Source organism: Lepidochelys olivacea (assembly GCF_965140295.1).
Source record: "Lepidochelys olivacea isolate rLepOli2 genome assembly, chromosome: 1".
Taxonomy (NCBI): domain Eukaryota; kingdom Metazoa; phylum Chordata; order Testudines; family Cheloniidae; genus Lepidochelys; species Lepidochelys olivacea.
The window spans coordinates 232,235,314-232,253,878 of NC_140411.1; the positions used below are offsets into that span (position 1 = coordinate 232,235,314).

The 18,565-nt window shown below is 40.7% G+C and overlaps 1 protein-coding gene across 1 annotated transcript in view; it reads left to right on the plus strand.

Moving 5' to 3' along the window:
- Positions 1-9,026: 9,026 nt before the first annotated feature.
- The window catches only part of ITPR2 (inositol 1,4,5-trisphosphate receptor type 2), a 350,183-nt gene continuing 340,644 nt past the window's right edge, over positions 9,027-18,565 (plus strand). The window contains exon 1 of the mRNA XM_084631622.1: positions 9,027-9,438. Within this exon, the coding sequence (XP_084487748.1) occupies positions 9,347-9,438 (92 nt within the window). The 5' untranslated portion in view covers positions 9,027-9,346. The remainder of the gene's footprint in view (positions 9,439-18,565) is intronic.

The following is an 18,565-nucleotide window of genomic DNA, read 5'->3' on the forward strand; positions in this document are numbered from 1 at the left end:
ATATAACACTTCCATGTCTCTAAGTGCAACAATGAATAAAACCCAAAGCATTTTTCAAGAAAAGTTAAGTTCTCTGGATGATTTATCTTGTACAAATACTGAAAGAGTGGATTGCTTCTTTAATTCATTGAGTGCACACCTCATTTAACCATTTAAATATTATGTAGCTAAAGGAGGTGAGATTACACCTTTCAACCTGCCAGGGCTCAAATGTGTTTACACTAGTGAAGACACCAAAATGAGTTTTCAGTTTCTGGGTTTTCAGCTTTCTGACAAAAAGACAAAAAAAAAAAAAAAAAAATGAGGAAAGCAGACACTCTCTGTAACAACTTTTGTTTAGTCAAAACCTCGGTTTTCAGTCCGCCCCCAATTTTTTTTGACTGAAGATTTTCACCCAGGCTTAGAGCAAGAGGCTTTCACCAACAAGGTTGAAGAGGCCTGTATAGTGCTCAGTGTGGTGAAGGATAGAGCATAATTAGGGAGAATTCTCCACTTAATCTTATTCCAGGGTCTCTCAACCTTTCCAGACAACTGTACCCCTTTCAGGAGTCTGATTTGTCTTGCATTCCCCCAGGTTTCACCTTACTTAAAAACTACTTGCTTACAAAATCAGACATAAAAATTACAAAAGTGTCACAGCACACTATTACTGAAAAATTTCTTACATTCTCATGTTTACCATATAATTACAAAAATAAATCAACTGGAATATAAATATTGTCCTTACACTTCAGTGTATAGTATATAGAGCAGGATAAACAAGTCGTATGAAAATTTAGTTTGTACTGACTCTGCTAATGCTTTTTTTTATGTCACATTTTTTTTTAAAAAGTGGGCAAATATCTAGATGAGTTGATACCCCCCCAGAAGACTTCTGCACACCTCCAGGGGTCCATGTATCCCTAGTTGAGAACCACTATCTTATAAGACACTGACTTTAATTACATAGCAGTTGCCTTTAAATTACAGTGATTTTACACCATATTGATTGTTTTGTTCTTTTTTTGAAAACTAATTACCACTGAGTCATATAACTGGAATGTTAATTGCATTGTGGAACCCATTATTGCTACAGCTGGTCCAAAAATGGGGATTTTTGTATGGAAAATTTGCCCCTTTTTTCCATTGAAATATTTAATTTCGGTGAAAGTCTCAGTCAAAAGTTTGAAAATTTCAACAGAATTATTACCTCTTTTTTGTTTTATATGCAATACACTATTTTATTTTTGGGGTACATTAGTGTCAATGTAGTTAATCACTGTCATAGTTAGATTTTCTTCTACAAATTTAGTAATTACAGGCATCCCAAAGTAATTCCAGTGCCGCTTCATAATACCATGACTGTAAGTGATGGTTGGGGATGGATCAGGACTAAGGAGCAGACTGGTACCCCTATAATGAGAAGCTGAAAAATGAGGATATTCCTTTTCATTCCCATCACTGAGGAGGATTCTATTTGTTGCCCTTGTTCTAAGGGTGAAACCTTGCACGTGGTAGCTCCCACTTCTTGAGGGTTTCTAAAATGCTTATAAAAAATTAAAACAATGTCTGTATATCTATATCTTATAAAGAAATAGTTCATTCTATACTGTCGAGAAAAGAGAACCTGAGAAAATCCCAAACCCCATTGATTGATTGATAAGCCTCTTGTGACTGACCATGGATTCTGGGTGATTGAATACAAACTTAATGTTACTATTGGCCCTCATTCTACAAGGGAATAATAACTTAATTTTAGTTTGCTTCCTGATGCTAGCCCTGCGGTTGTGAGCTGCTAGAAGGCAATGCTGCTACTTCCTGAATCCTCTAAATAGTGTGCTTTCTGCACAGATGCTTTTAAAGAAAGGGAACATTGTATTTTCTGCTTTGATAGATATTTGTGGTTCTCTGAATGAACAAGGTTAGTTTAAAAAGTAGAAAAATACTTGAACAGGTTTAAATATATTGCACTGAAGAATATCCTCACTTGAATTGTTTAGAACAGCTGGCAGAAGTTTATATCACACTTGCTTTTTTCTACTGTTTGAGAGGTTTCCATTTTGTTTTGTCTAAACCCTTTGTATTTAGACACTAAGTTGGCAGTATTTTTCATTATTTCTGGGTTTGCTACTTTCAAGAAAATATTATAGTAAAACAACAAACTTCCAAATCCTAAAATAAAAATGAGCATGTATCAATTCAATGATGAGAGGAGCAAGTGTATCTGTCCTATATATTGCATAGATGTTATAATGTAGGCAACTACTGTGCAGAGGTAGTGGCAGACAAACTCATCCGCACCTTCCTGAGCAGGAAAGATCACCTCTGAGTTGAGAGGGTTATTAATTTTCCATGGCCATTCATTACTTAGGCCTATTTCACTAGAATGACCGTGATATCGGACCACCCAGTTATGGTGGGGAACTAGAATGAGCCCTCCAAAGTCAATTCATACAGATAACTGAATTAGAGTACTGGACCAGGACTGAGGAGATATGGGTTCCATTCCTGGCTCTGCCTGCTGGGTGACCATGGGCAAGCCACTTCACCTCTGTGCCTTGGTTTCCCATCTGGAAAAGGAGGATAATGATACCAACTTCCTTGTAAAGAGCTTTGAGATCTACAGATCATAACTAGAGATTATTCATATTATATTATCAGGTAGCCGTAATTTTGTCACTCCAAAATGGCTTGGATATAAACTGACTAACTAGAGGTGAAAGATTCTATATTCCATTTGTATCTTTCTTGATCTGAATTATTTCCAAATAATGATCCTTCTAAAACTTATTAGAGCATTATTTTATGTTCCATTGGTTTCTTAATTGAATAGGTTTATAAAAATCACATTTACCATGTTAGATTAATTCACTGAAAAAATCAATATTTTTCTCTTTATTCATAATTTTCAGTACTAATCAATACCTAGGTGTTGATTTAAAAAAGACAAGTTAATCCCAAAAGGAGAAAAAGGGACAAATTAACCCACATAGCTATTTTTAAAATTTATAAACCAAGAAGTCATATAGAGTTGTATTCTGGCATTAATTGCAAACAAAATGAAATAAAGCACTGCCAATGATAGATTATTCAGCACTACCTCCATATGAATAAATTCATCACATCTTTCTCTGACCCATTCTTAAAACAGGTCCTCTTGGTCATCCCTTTTATTTGTGCATCCAAAAATTCGGTAGCATCATAATCAAGGAGGACATAGCTCACTGTGGATTTTACCATAAAAATAATCTAGGCACCATGTGCCCATATAGGAAGACATAATTGCTTACCCCTAAAAACTAAGACCACCTTGTCTTAAATCATCCTTAATTATACAGATCTTGAGATAAATCTATTGAAATATTACAGCAACAGCTCAGCCCAAGCCACAAAATTCAGATCTGTTTTCAAATATCAAAAACTTCTAGAGTGTTCAGAGTCTGGTTTTTATTCTGACTCATTATGAAGACAGGAAATAGCAGCAAGATTTAGGGTCCAGAATCTAAACTATGCTCCACCTCCCTTCCAAAGTTCAGAGGTGTTTGGATTCAGGATTTTGGTCCTGTCTCATCTCTAGCTGTTATACTATGCTTCAGCAACACTCCTTTCAAAATTTTCTCCTGCAGCTGGAAAGCAATATACTCTGCTTCCATTAAAACAAACATCAATGCTGCTTATTATATAAGCCTCTAATTTCCCTGGTCTGCTGTCACTTGAATGCTGTGTATCTATAGTTTTAAACAAGAGGTGTATTGTGTAGGTGCAGGATGAAAGCCTCTTGAATTAAGTATTTTGCACAGCAATTAGATACCATCCTTCTCTAAGGAACCTTTTCAGCTTATACAGGATGGAAAGGAAATACAAGCATCTTCCTAAGAGTGAGGAGGAGTTAGAATGTGATATCAGCATATTTAAATTTTGTTTTACAACTTCAAAATATTTTAGACCTCATATTGCACACTTTTGCACCTAAGTTGAATGTCCAAATCTTGCATTTGGATGCTATTATTGACAGTTAGGTAATTACATGCCTATATTTTATGCCTTAAGGTTATTTGAGCATCGGGATCTGGGATTTGGAGATCATGGTCAAGCTTCTCTATGTCAAAATTGGATCCATGGTTTTGCCATTTCTTCCCCAGATTTCATATTAGACGTCCCTCTAAATTTAACCTAAACTGTTCTTTGTATGAAAATAAATAGACTTGGAAAGAAATTTGAGCAGGAAAAGACTCTGACTTGTACTCTGTGCAGGGTAGTTTGTTCACTGAAGCACAATTTATCAGCACTAACTGGTGACTTTTTTGCATCTAGGCACTATTTAACAGAGACGCATGTATCTTTGCAACAAAGGATTATCAAAGATGAAAAAAACCAGAAAACTTGTTATGTCTATTGACTCAGCAGCCTCACCCTCACCCTGAGGCTGACTCCAAGGTTAAGAAACATAATAAAAACACCCCCCACCCCTATATTTTAGCAACAAGTTTTGTTCAACTTTCACTCTGGAGAACACTCTAGGCATAAGAACATACATAAGAATGGCCATATTGGGTCAGACCTATGGTCCATCTAGCCTGGTATCCTGTCTTCCAACAGTGGCCTATGGGAATGAACAGAACAGATAATCACCAAGTGATCCGATGGCACAATTCCATCATCATCTTGGACCATATCCTCCTTTTTCTTGATAGGCTTGTTATGAAGAAAATCTCAAATTCAGTGACTCTTTTTTTAGCCACCATCTTCAAAAAAATTTACATTCACAGATGAGCAATCATTTTTAGAAGAGGATTAATGTTTATTAATGCTGCCATATTAGCAACCCTTAAATCTCAAGTTTTCTTGCCGTAAATGGGCATTGGCAATGCCAACTTCCATCAAATTATTTTCCCCAGTCAGCCATGAGGGTCAAAACTGTTGGTCAATTTTGGAGAGAATCCACCTAGGAATATGAGTAATTTAGTCGTCATACTGATTTAAATCCCAATCCAGTAAAGCATTTCAGAGTGTAGTTAACTTTAAGTGTGAGTAGTCCAGTGACTTCAGTGGGGCTATTCATGTGTTACAAGTTAAGCATGTGCTTAAATATTTGCTGGATTGGGGCATTTGCCTTAACTTTTCTCTTTTTTTGTAAGCACCTTTTTAAGCAGAGTTAATTAATGCTAATTATCATTAACTGTGAGCACCTGTTTTTGAGGGAGTGGGGGGAAGACTGCTAATTCTTTTCACATATGTCACTGAGCTGCCATGAGAGGGTAACAAGTTTCAGTCACTACCACCTACTAGGCCCAGATTTGAACAGTTTGGCCTAGAAATGAAAGAAGATGGGATCCATGCATTGGCTCTCTTGTTGAAAAAGAGACGATCCGATGTGCCCACATACTCTGCAAATCAAAACACAGCACGTGGTACCACTTCTGTCCTATCGGTCTTGACTCTGCCCCAATAAGTAATTCCTTAGTATAAAAAGGGGGAGAGGGGGGGTTAAAAAACAAACAAACCTTAGTTAGCCCTCTCACTTGGAATTCTTGAAACTCAAAATAACAGGATATTGTGGATATAAATACTGTGAAAGGGCAATTTACTCCCAGGGCCATTGTATGACCAGTGTTGGCCCAGAATGAACAGTAGTTGAGGTCAGGCCAAATTCTAAAGTTTTATTCAGGAAAAACTCCCATTGACTCAAACTTCAGAGTTTCCTATGCTATTAATAAACACTGATGCAGGGCCATTTATATGCATGGCACTTCACAGAATATAGAAAAGACAATCCCTGTCCTGGGGAGTTTACAATCAAATCAGCAATAATACGTAATTTGTACCTGAATTATAAATTGCTGACAAATCAGTTTCAGTAGTGTCTAACTCAACATTGTCCACACCAGGCTTCATATTTTCATTTTGCTCACTTAGAAGATCCTCCATATCTTCACACTTCCAGTTTACTAGTCAGTTCCACAGTGAAGTCTATCTACTTCGGAAGGAATTTCTGCATCTTGCTCCACCTATGTATCTCTCATTTGCCCCTCCTCCTCCTGTTCCCTATGCTCTTTTTAACCCCCAAATTTTGCTATTGTCTTTTTCCCATCTTCTATCACTCTTCTCACTACTCCTAAAACACTATTCCCAATCATCATCTCACCTGCAATTGGATCTATGTGGGATGGACCCCTCTGCCTGCACAAAGTCCTATAGTCTTCAATGGGGCTCTCTCTGGATACAAACTATGCAGATCCCATTGCAGGCATGGGCTCCGGGTTTGCAAAGAGCTGTACAAATTTGACTGCACAAAATATTTTATAACAACTCTTTGAGCACCTGGCATGTATATAATTTAACCAGTCCCCCATTATGACAGTGTGCCTACTGACTACACTTCCAACATTTCTTGTCTTTTCCCTAAGGAATGTATGCATCAGGGCAGATCCTCAGTTGGTATACATTCTGATGTCTTCAGATGAAATGAAGACAATTTATACTAGCTAAAGATTTGTCCCATTATCTTTGTGTGTTTTAAATCTTTGCTGTAAGGTAGGCCCCATGTAACAATCTAACATTTTAAAGTTTCATTACATTAGACTTTGAGACTGTCATATCTTTCCCATACCTGTTCCTATTGGTTTTATATTCCAGACTAGTTCCAGGCCCTTAAATTGTAGATTTGATCCTTTACATTGCTTCTATCTACTCTTTCAAACTGCACATGCAGACAAAATATAAATGCCAACTTGTGATGATGGTTTTTAAGTATGTAAATACTAAAAAAGCACAAAATGGAAAAAAAGTAATGAAAAGTTGCAGAGGGAGGAATTTGGAATGTTAGATTATCTATTTCTTAAAATGCTAAATGCATAAAGCTTTCTCTTGCCCTCATATTGAAGATTCAGCATTTTCCAATGTCAACATTTTCATAAAGAATGGGAACACTTGGTTTTGTGAGCGTGGGAAATTAAATGAGTGGAAAATAAAGTTGGTGCACTTTGTTTGTTACTCATTCCCAAAAGGTTGGAGCCTCTCTCACGCACATGTAAGTTCTTACCACTTTGAAGTAAGCAGCTGATCATGTTTTTCATTTGACCACTAGGGTGCATGTCACAGCTTGCATTGAACATGGTTCTGCTTTATACAGGCAATAGCAGTGGGAAAATAACACAATTTTGGGGCCTTGTGCTCTACTACTCAAATTCCCATTGGGAATTTTTGTTTGAGTGGAGACTACTGTAATTTAAGATTTAATCTTGTAATCTTTTATTATGTTACAGGTCTTTCTGGAGCTCCTATTTCTTAATCTGAATTTTGGCTATCCTTATTAAATCAATGGCAACTTTCTAGAGTCAGGAATTGAATTATCTGTTCCAGTAATTCCTCCTAAAGTGATCAGAATGAAGGGTAGAGGTTATTTTCTTCTTAAAGAAAACTTTTTATTTTTATATAAAATATAAACACAATGAAACAGAACAAATAAATACATGCAGAACATAGAAATAACAAAATTCTTGTTCATTATTTGCAAAACCTGGAAACAAATAAACAACCCTCAGCCTGTACAGGTCATGCAGGGCATCAATTATTGAAGTGACTACATAGATAAATAAAAGGAGTACTTGTGGCACCTTAGAGACTAACAAATTTATCTGAGCATAAGCTTTTGTGAACTACAGCTCACTTCATCGGATGCATTCAGTGGAAAATACAGGGGGGAGATTTATATACACAGATTTCAGAGTAGCAGCCGTGTTACTCTCTATCTGCAAAAAAGAAAAGGAGTACTTGTGGCACCTTAGAGACTAACCAATTTATTTGAGCATAAGCTTTCAATTTATTTCATAACTCACAAAAGCTTATGGTCAAATAAATTGGTTAATCTCTAAGGTGCCACAAGTCCTCCTGTTCTTTTTTGCAGATAGAGAGTAACACGGCTGCTACTCTGAAATCTGTGTATATAAATCTCTCCCCTGTATTTTCCACTAAATGCATCTGATGAAGTGAGCTGTAGTTCACAAAAGCTTATGCTCAGATAAATTTGTTAGTACTCCTTTTCTTTTTGCAGATACAGACTAACACAGCTGCTACTCTGAAACCAGGTCAATAAAGGAGACCCTAGCCTGTGAGAACTGCACTAAGCTACCACTGTATGTAATCATTTCATATGTGACCAAGAATTTATTTTCAATAAAAATGATTTGGTGCCTGAGTTTTGCATCATCCTAAAGGGTGGGCCAAATGAAGAGCATTGGAAACACTGATGCCCAAAAGACAATGAGACACCCTGAAAAAGAACAGAGTAGGAGAAAATTATACATACTCTAGCACTCTGTCCTTTTTTTCCTTTACTCCACTCTTCCCCCAGCCTGCCATGCTCCCCAAGTTAGAGTGTGGGGTCGAACAGGCGGAAGGGATCCGACCAAGGGATTCACTGGTAAAATTCTGCCCGGGGAAAGTGTTGGGGGTAGGGGAACACAAGGATAACTGGTGAAGCTAAGGTTTAAGATAGCTAATGTGCCAATGATGTAAACCAGAGCCAGCTCTATCTATATGTGGGGAAATCCGATGTCTGAGAGTGGGGGGCAAATGCAAGCAAGAAACTACAGCCCTGCAGCCAACTATGCACCGACCTGGTTCCCCCCTCCCCACTCCCGAAGGGCTCCTGGCCCTGATGCCTGGCAGCCCTGGGTGAACCTCCTCACAGCGCCTGGGGAACACACACACCTTGTTGCATTTCGGCTGTCTGTGTCTCCTTGCCCGCCCCCCGACGCTGCCGCGCTCTGATTGGCGGGGGCGCCCGCGCGAGCCCCTCCTCCCGGGCGCTCAATGCGAAGCCGCCTTTGCAAAAAGTTCAGTGGGGGAGAGAAACTGTGAGCGCTTGAGGGCAGCGGCGGCTGCCGAGCCTAGGAGGGGGGAGGTGGAGGCAGAGGCAGGAAAGAGAACCGAAGAGGGGCTGAGGGAGGAAGCAGAGAAAGGGGGGGGGGAGCAGGGAGGACGAGGGGAGAAAGTGAAGGGAGGAGGGATCCAGGAGGACACTCCCCCCCATCCCGCAGCGAGGGAGAAGGAAATGAGCAGAGGACGGAGCAGTGCCGCAGCCCGGCGCAGATTTCCCGCAGCAGCGCGAGCTCCGCGGGCGGCGTGGTGAGAGGAGAAGGAAGCTGCTAGGGGAAGGCAGCGGCGGCGGCTCAGGATCCAGGCTCGCCCAGCAGCTGCGGGCGGCTCATGCCAGGCTGCGGCTACCGCTTCTCCCTTGGCGGCGGCGGCGGCGGCTGCTCCGGCTTGGCAGACAAGCGTCGGGCTTCGATCGCTGCCGGGCGGCCCCCCAGCCCCCGCGCCAGGCGGTTCGGCGAGCAGGGGAATGAACTGGCAATGAGCAAAAATGTCTGACAAAATGTCCAGTTTTCTGTACATCGGGGACATCGTGTCCCTCTACGCGGAAGGCTCAGTCAACGGCTTCATCAGCACCCTGGGGTAAGGAAAGGGCTGGGGTGTGCGTGGCTGCGGCTGCCCTCTCTGCGCAGCGCATGTAGTTGTTTTCTGGCAACACCCCCCACCCCCACGTACATGTCAGGCTGTGACATCTCGCTGCAGGACAGGGACCCGTGGAGAGAGCATTACACATTGCAGCACAGGAAACAGAGGGGAGAGGAATGTGCTGTCTAGCAGCAGCAACAGCTTCACAGCCTTCTGTAACGAGAGAGATAAAAGTAGGAAGTGATGTAAAAAACAAACAAAAACAAAACCAAACTTCTCCAAAAAGGCCTGGGGAAGTAGAGCACTTTAACAGCTTTGCTGGCAAGAGGCTGTTACACAGCGACACTTTCTTTTATTTATTCTCACACCAGCCCTTCCCTCCTCAGCTTGATTTACTAGCTAGAGCAGAAGCTGATTGTGTTAGGGAATAAGGTTAGCCCTCTCTGAAGTTCAAAATCAGTACATAGAAAGAAAAGAAAAAGTTTCCATGGATTTAAAAAAAAAACAAAAACAAGTTAGGCTTTTTTTTTTTTTTTAAAGGAGCATATCCTTCTTGGGGCTGTTGTTACTGAGCCAAACCTGCTAATCTCATGCATTTGGCCAGTCTTGGGAGCATTCAGACTTCTGGAAGAAGTATGCCCTAGCAGCTGTTTGTCATCCTTTTAATAATTAAACCACCAGCACCTGAAATCCAACAATCTATTATATTTAAATACCTCAGGGCAGTGGAACTCTCCATCATAGAGCCTTCAGGATTCTAGAACCAAGAAGCATTTAGAACCTTCTAGGTTTTAGTCTGTATGAGTGAAATCCTGGACCCATTGAAATGGCAGAACTCCTGTGAACTTCAGTGGGGCCAGGATTTTATCATCTGCTGGTGCAAAACTTCATAGACCCAGGATTCCTCTTGACCCACCTCTGAGAGCGCCCTGAAGAAGTTGGTTAGATAACATGGTAGTAGAAAAGAATTGAAATAAAGTTTAAAACCTATGACTTTTTCTAACAACTTGAGTGTTCAGGTTCTGTTGTGAAATGGAAAAGAGTAATTTCTTATTAAAACCTTATGCTTAAAATATTAATGTAGGCATCACAAAATATGGAACTTGTCTAGGTTTTCTGATTATCTCTTAATAAGTAATGCCATTAACATTTGTATCAAGTTGGTGTACAAGGCCCTGATCCTGAAAACACTTATTCACTGCTTAATATTAGGCACTTGACTAGACCCATTAACTTCAGTGGAGCTATTCAGTTGCCTAGAGTTAAGCATGTGTTAGGGTTTGCAGGATGAAGACCGGAGGGCCTCACTTGTAAGTGCTCAGCACCATCCAACTTCTGTTGAATCCAGTTGAAATATTGTCGAATGACTACAGACTCGCGTCCCAAAATTTCTCCCTCCTGTAAGGAGTGCAGCATGGGGGCTCTTTAAGACTGTACTTAAAAAAACAAACAAAAAACCCAAACAATACATTTTGCAAGAACTTAGTTCACAGAGAAATCTAATTCTTTAAAACAAACACATTAGGAAAAGGGAATATGTTCATTATTTTTAACTGCAGCTACTAAACTTGTTCTACGCTACTTCGTACGTCATACTTTACAATTGTTAATAAAGGCATGCAAGGGTGAAAACTTTGAATTTCTTGCTCCCCTTTGTAACCAACTTGTTAAATTTTTCAGCTGCACTTGTCTAATTACATGTTTGTGTATCCATTTGGTGGTGGATTTGATTTGCCTAAAGTCGTTTCTGTTTTCAACATTGATCAGACATTTAATTCCCTGGGAATGATTTTTCCTGAATCTCTCTCTTTAAAAAATGACTTACTGAAGAAAAGCTACTTCAGTGAGTTGTCATTAACCTGAGTGTTTTGGATCATCCTTTCAGTTTTATTTTGAAAAATATCCAATATAGAAAAAATCTACTGATGATGCATATAAAATGACATTGATAATACATTATTATGAAACCAGCATTGTTACAGTGACATGTCAAAAGGCTTTGGTAGTCCCCACTGATGTCAGTGGGAGAGTCAAAGCAGTGCCAGTGATTTTTTTTTTTTTTTGGTAGCAAGTCCAAAGCAAATGTGTTCTTAATGATCTGTCATTAGAAATGTCTTATGGATTGTATGAACCACAATGATTCCAATGGCACATATTGGAAACAAAGCAGCTCCAAACCTAGGAGTTCCAGTGTGGGTTGTTTTTTAAACAGTGGCTATTAAACATCAAGCACTATATTCGGAACTAATAGTTAAGGCCTAATCTATACCAAGGGAAGATAACAAAATTCACTGTTAAGGCTGTGACTTCATCCTCTGCTAATTAACCCTGTTGTGCCTAAGTGTTGCAGAACATACGTAAGGTTGCTCATCTTCTGAGACTCCTACACCAGGAAACTTTGTGGTGAAGAAAGGATGGAGTGGAAGCTTTAATAATGAATTTTTGTGGTTTTTGTCTGTCACTTATTTGTTTAATGCTACTGGAAGGCAGTTGGTATTCATTGTCTTTCATACCTTTCATCTTACTTCCTGTTAGCTCACTTCGTCTGCTTGCAAACATCTTTCCATGATGTATTCCTCCCTGTGTGCATTTTATGTCTTTCCTCTTCCACTTACAACTCTGGTATTCATTTCACATCTCTGTTTTGCTGACTCTTGGAATTTTAAATCCCATCTCAAAACTTCTCCTGTTTTCTGCACCTTCAAATAATTGGATAGCTCTTCCTGTTTTTGCAAGCTCTGTATTTCTTCTCAGAACCTCTTGTTGAATTGTTTGGGTCATAGTGCTAGGGCTGCAGGTTTGTCACAGTGGTAAAAATGTCACAGATAGGATGATTTTTCTGTTTGTGACTTTAATAAAGCAGTGTTTCCCAAATGGTGCCTTGCTAGGGGAGGTTTGCTGGAGGAGGGGGCCAGGTCAAATTTGACTGAGTGGCATTGGGATGTTGGGCAGACCTGGGAGTGTTGAAGTTATGATACCCTATAATATGTTCTGTGGCAGTGGTTGCAATTATTCCCTTTAGGTTGGTAGCAGCTATGTGGGGGTAGTTTCACCAGTAGTAGTTTCTGGGAAGAATTCTGCTAGGAAATCTGTCCCGCTGAAAGGGGAACAAGCTGTGGAGTGTGATTGTTCCTGAGTTCCTTTCCCTATTTATCCCCAGGTCTGTCTTCCATCATTCAGAGCAGCAGAGCCTCTTTCATATACAGAAAGAAAAGGAGTACTTGTGGCACCTTAGAGACTAACCAATTTATTTGAGCATGAGCTTTCGTGAGCTACAGCTCACTTCATCAGATGTTTACTGTGGAAACTGCAGCAGACTTTATATACACACAGAAATCATGAAACAATACCTCCTCCCACCCCACTGTCCTGCTGGTAATAGCTTATCTAAAGTGATCAACAGGTGGGCCATTTCCAGCACAAATCCAGGTTTTCTCACCCTCCACCCCCCCACACAAATTCACTCTCCTGCTGGTGCTAGCCCATCCAAAGTGACAACTCTTTACATAATCAAGTCGGGCTATTTCCTGCATAGATCAAGGTTTTCTCACATCCCCCCCACCCCCATACACACACAAACTCACTCTCCTGCTGGTAATAGCTCATCTAAACTGACCATTCTCCAGGTTTAAATCCAAGTTAAACCAGAACATCTGGGGGGGGGGGGGGGTAGGAAAAAACAAGAGGAAACAGGCTACCTTGCATAATGACTTAGCCACTCCCAGTCTCTATTTAAGCCTAAATTAATAGTATCCAATTTGCAAATGAATTCCAATTCAGCAGTTTCTCGCTGGAGTCTGGATTTGAAGTTTTTTTGTTTTAAGATAGCGACCTTCATGTCTGTGATTGCGTGACCAGAGAGATTGAAGTGTTCTCCGACTGGTTTATGAATGTTATAATTCTTGACATCTGATTTGTGTCCATTTATTCTTTTACGTAGAGACTGTCCAGTTTGACCAATGTACATGGCAGAGGGGCATTGCTGGCACATGATGGCATAGATCACATTGGTGGATGTGCAGGTGAACGAGCCTCTGATAGTGTGGCTGATGTTATTAGGCCCTGTGATGGTGTCCCCTGAATAGATATGTGGGCACAATTGGCAACGGGCTTTGTTGCAAGGATAAGTTCCTGGGTTAGTGGTTCTGTTGTGTGGTATGTGGTTGTTGGTGAGTATTTGCTTCAGGTTGCGGGGCTGTCTGTAGGCAAGGACTGGCCTGTCTCCCAAGACTTGTGAGAGTGTTGGGTCATCCTTTAGGATAGGTTGTAGATCCTTAATAATGCGTTGGAGGGGTTTTAGTTGGGGGCTGAAGGTGACGGCTAGTGGCGTTCTGTTATTTTCTTGTGCCCACATATCTATTCAGGGGACACCATCACAGGGCCTAATAACATCAGCCACACTATCAGAGGCTCGTTCACCTGCACATCCACCAATGTGATCTATGCCATCATGTGCCAGCAATGCCCCTCTGCCATGTACATTGGTCAAACTGGACAGTCTCTACGTAAAAGAATAAATGGACACAAATCAGATGTCAAGAATTATAACATTCATAAACCAGTCGGAGAACACTTCAATCTCTCTGGTCACGCAATCACAGACATGAAGGTCGCTATCTTAAAACAAAAAAACTTCAAATCCAGACTCCAGCGAGAAACTGCTGAATTGGAATTCATTTGCAAATTGGATACTATTAATTTAGGCTTAAATAGAGACTGGGAGTGGCTAAGTCATTATGCAAGGTAGCCTGTTTCCTCTTGTTTTTTCCTACCCCCCCCCCCCCAGATGTTCTGGTTTAACTTGGATTTAAACCTGGAGAATGGTCAGTTTAGATGAGCTATTACCAGCAGGAGAGTGAGTTTGTGTGTGTATGGGGGTGGGGGGGATGTGAGAAAACCTTGATCTATGCAGGAAATAGCCCGACTTGATTATGTAAAGAGTTGTCACTTTGGATGGGCTAGCACCAGCAGGAGAGTGAATTTGTGTGGGGGGGTGGAGGGTGAGAAAACCTGGATTTGTGCTGGAAATGGCCCACCTGTTGATCACTTTAGATAAGCTATTACCAGCAGGACAGTGGGGTGGGAGGAGGTATTGTTTCATGATTTCTGTGTGTATATAAAGTCTGCTGCAGTTTCCACGGTAAACATCTGATGAAGTGAGCTGTAGCTCACGAAAGCTCATGCTCAAATAAATTGGTTAGTCTCTAAGGTGCCACAAGTACTCCTTTTCTTTTTGCGAATACAGACTAACACGGCTGTTCCTCTGAAACCTTTCATATACAGGTGCTTCTTATGTGTCTGGAGAAAGTGGGGAGCAGGCAGTGGAATTGCTGCTCTCTTCACCTGACTGATTTGGGCCCTCATTTCCACATTTTGCTACCGTCCAGACTGCATAGCAAATGGTAGCCATGTAGCCCAGTATTTTGAGAGCCACCAGGAGAGGGAGATAAATTACCTTGTCACCCAGTGTCTGGGTTATTATATAGTCCACCAGGTAGCCTAACACGGTTGCAGCAACTTTAAATCCAGCTCAAGTATACTGATCGTGAAGAAAAGACTTAGTTCTGTTTTATTTTAAGCTGCAAGAGGCTAACTGTTCCTTAAACAAAGCATGAGTGAGGCAGATCTATAAATAAGACGTAAACGTGCACAGTATCTCTTTAAGCAGGGAGGTCTGTCACGTAAACGGACATCGCTCCTTACAGAGTTGAATGAGCCAAGTAAGTTAGTGTGAGGAATGGAAGTTTTTAAGTGGATGCTTAATTCCACAGGTTTTTCTAAGGGGGGTGTTTTTTTTTTTTTTGGGCTGACCCCCCCTCTTTTTTTTTTTTTTTCACTTTCCACACTCAAAGTTTCCCAGAGGAAATAGAATTTAAAATATATATATATATATAACTCCAACGATGAGCAATTAAGATCAAGTTTGCGGTCAGTTTAGTGCCTGGTACATCCTAGAGCCAAGAAAAGTGTATCCTGCACTTGTGGTGCGGATGGAGCTGATAAGCTAATGATCATGTAGGAACTCGGGCACTTAGATGCAAATGATGGGTACGGTCTAAGAACCTAAATTAGACAGCTAGCTGTTTCTCCCCTCATGATTTTATTGTTACTTTAAAAATAAAAAAGAAGCCCTCATGTTCATAAACAAGAAGATCACATTGCAATGTAGTGAAGCTGGCCATGAACCAGAATTTCCATTCCATGAGAACACCTAGCATTTTGATGGTATTTTTTCATTCCAAACCAGAACAAAAGGCTGAAATTTCCCACAAAATGAAAATTCTGAGCCATTTCAATTTGGGACCATCAAAATGCTTTGTTTCAATAATATTTCAATTCATTTTGTTTCCATTTTTATTTTATGTTATACATATAGGTATAAGTGTACTATTGCAATTAATATTTCAATATAATATAAAAGTGGAAATGAAATGAATTGAACCAAAAGTTTTGAGTTTGTCAAAGTGAAATGTTTTGACTTTTCCCTCTGAAATTTTTTGTTTAAATTGATACAGTCCTGTGACACACTTTGATTCTGATGAAACTGTGTTTTTCGACAGGAAACTGTTCCATCGACATTTTTGTCAACAGCTCTACAATTTAGATGAAAAAATCAGGGAATGTTTTCCTTTTTGTTGTTGTTTGTATTTCAGTGCTGCTTTGTAGCTTCTACAAAGATTGTGGCCCCCTTGTGCTAGGCACTGTATGGACACATAATAAGAGACGGTCCCTGTCCTGAAGAGCTTATAATGCAAGTAGCTAAGACCCACAAAGGGTGGGAGAAAAGAAGTATTGTTATTACTGTCTATAGTTTTGGAAAGAGAGAATGGAGGCACAGAGAGACTGAGGTCCGGATCCTCAAAGGGATTGATTTAAATGGGTATTAGATGCTGATCACACAGGAAGTCTTTGATGGAGCTGGGAAATGAGCCCATGTCTCCTAGGTCCTAGTCCGGTGCCTTAACCATGAGACAAGTCTTCCATGTTTTAAGAATAAAATTGGAATAGTATATTATGAAAATTTTTATGAATGGAGAATTAAATTTCTGTAGTCTTCTGGTGCCATGAGAAGAAAAAGTGTGTGTGTGTGCGTGCGAGGGTGGGGGCAGGCTGATGCTGATGTGGCTCGGGATTGGGGGGAGGGGGGAATTAGTGCCAGCTCCCAGCCTGCTGGTTGGGAGGTTTGGCTGATCGATCCATTAGTCAGAAATCCAATGGGTACATGCCTGTCTGGCCTCAGTAATGCTGCTCTGTGCAACTGTAGATGGAGACCTCACGGAACATCGTTATGGAGTGCACTGCCTAAAATGCAGCTCTTGGTGGGGAGGGACAGGTAGAAGAGCCCTAAAGAAGAGCAAAAATGGTGTAGCATTTCAGTATATGCATATTTTTTCCTTTAGTTTGCTGTTCTGTGTTGTCTTTACCTGCTTCTGTTAGCTCCTTGGGACAGGTACCATACCTTTCTACATCTTTCATGAAGTCCCTAGCACAATTTCAGCCTAGGCTTTGTAAGACCCACATTGAGCATGATGTGGCTTTATTGAACCCAAGCTTTGTGCATAGACTGTATTTGTTGGATTCTGGAGCGAAAAGGTCACGTAGAAAACTGAGTGTTAGTGGAACAGTGCTAGCTTGAGTACTACAAAGACCATGCGAATTAAAATTAGTAGTGCTGGTGGCCTGAGAGGAGTTATGGTATGAAAGTCACAGTGACCAAGGGTGCTTAACAGTCATTGATGTAGCATACATACTATTCCCATTCCCTCCCAATCCTACTGCCTGAAAATGTGAGTGAGTGGTGAGGCACGTGGTGCACTGGCTCCTGTATTAATGAAGTTTTATTCTGCTTTTATGAACAAGAGAAATGTTAATACTTAGAATGAGTGACAAATTAGTATCAGGTGCAAGTCTGGTAGTTAGTGATTTCAAGCTGTCTAGAGTGGCTCACAAGCATGAGTGCCAACCTCACGGAAAAGTGGGTCAGGTAATATCTTTTGTTGGACCAGCTTCTGTTGGTGTGAGACAAACTTTCGCACTTACACAGAGCTCTTCTTCAGGTCTGGGAACCTAACTCAGACTGTCAAGAAACAGGATCCAGATTGGTTGTGTGTTCTGTTCTTAGATTTCACCAACTAAGCGGCAAGTGAACTCCCTCAGGCACTATAACAGCCTTAACATGGAGTCAGTCAGTCCTCTTGGGCACGATTCTGTCTCGCCACCCAGGCAAGCCTGCCTTTGTGATAGATGGTCCCTTACACCAGAAAATCACAGCAATATTTAGATTACTCCCAGTTCCAAAGGACCAGTCACTTATCCCAAGTCAGTTGCACTTCAGATCTCAAACCAAAAACAATGTTTGTAGCCAATCATATAATACTAAACTAAAGATTTATTAACTAAGGTCAGGTCTACACTATAAACTTACATCGGTATTACTCTGTTGCTCAGGGGTGTGAAAAACCTACACTCCTGAGCGATGCATTTATGCCGACCAAACTCCCGGGGTAGACCGCACTATCTCCAGAGGAGAGCGTCTTCCATCGATATAGCTATCACCTCTTTTGGAGATTAACTACACCAACGGCAGAAGCTCTCCTGTTGGCATAGCAGCATCTTCACTGAACCGCTACACAGTAGACCTGCCCTAAGAAAAAGAAATAAGACTTATTTACAAGGTGAAAGCAGGTAAACATACGCACAAAAATGAGATAGTCTTAGGTTCCAAAAGATGACAATAGCTGCTGTAATATGCAAGGTCTGCATGTCTTTTAGGGCTAAGCCAAGCAGCTTGTGGTTCCCTTGCTCATACTTAGAAATGTTGCCTTCTCCGAATTCCAAGCAGCAAAGTGATAACAATTTATCCTTAATAGATATTTTAATTCTCTTCCCCCAGCGTTCAAGCTGTGATGGGACGCGGGCCTTTGCAAATATCCTCTTCATGGATGTGGGGGAAGCAGTCAGCAAAGTCTTGTTCACTGATGTTCCACAGTGGTTTGACTGGTAGGCCTTTTGCTGGGAAGGAGACACCACTTGTGATAAACTAGTATTTCACACTTGGTCAGGCTTCTTGGTTTACAGTCTTAGCAAACATTTTTGATAGTTACAGAGCAAACACTTACATGTT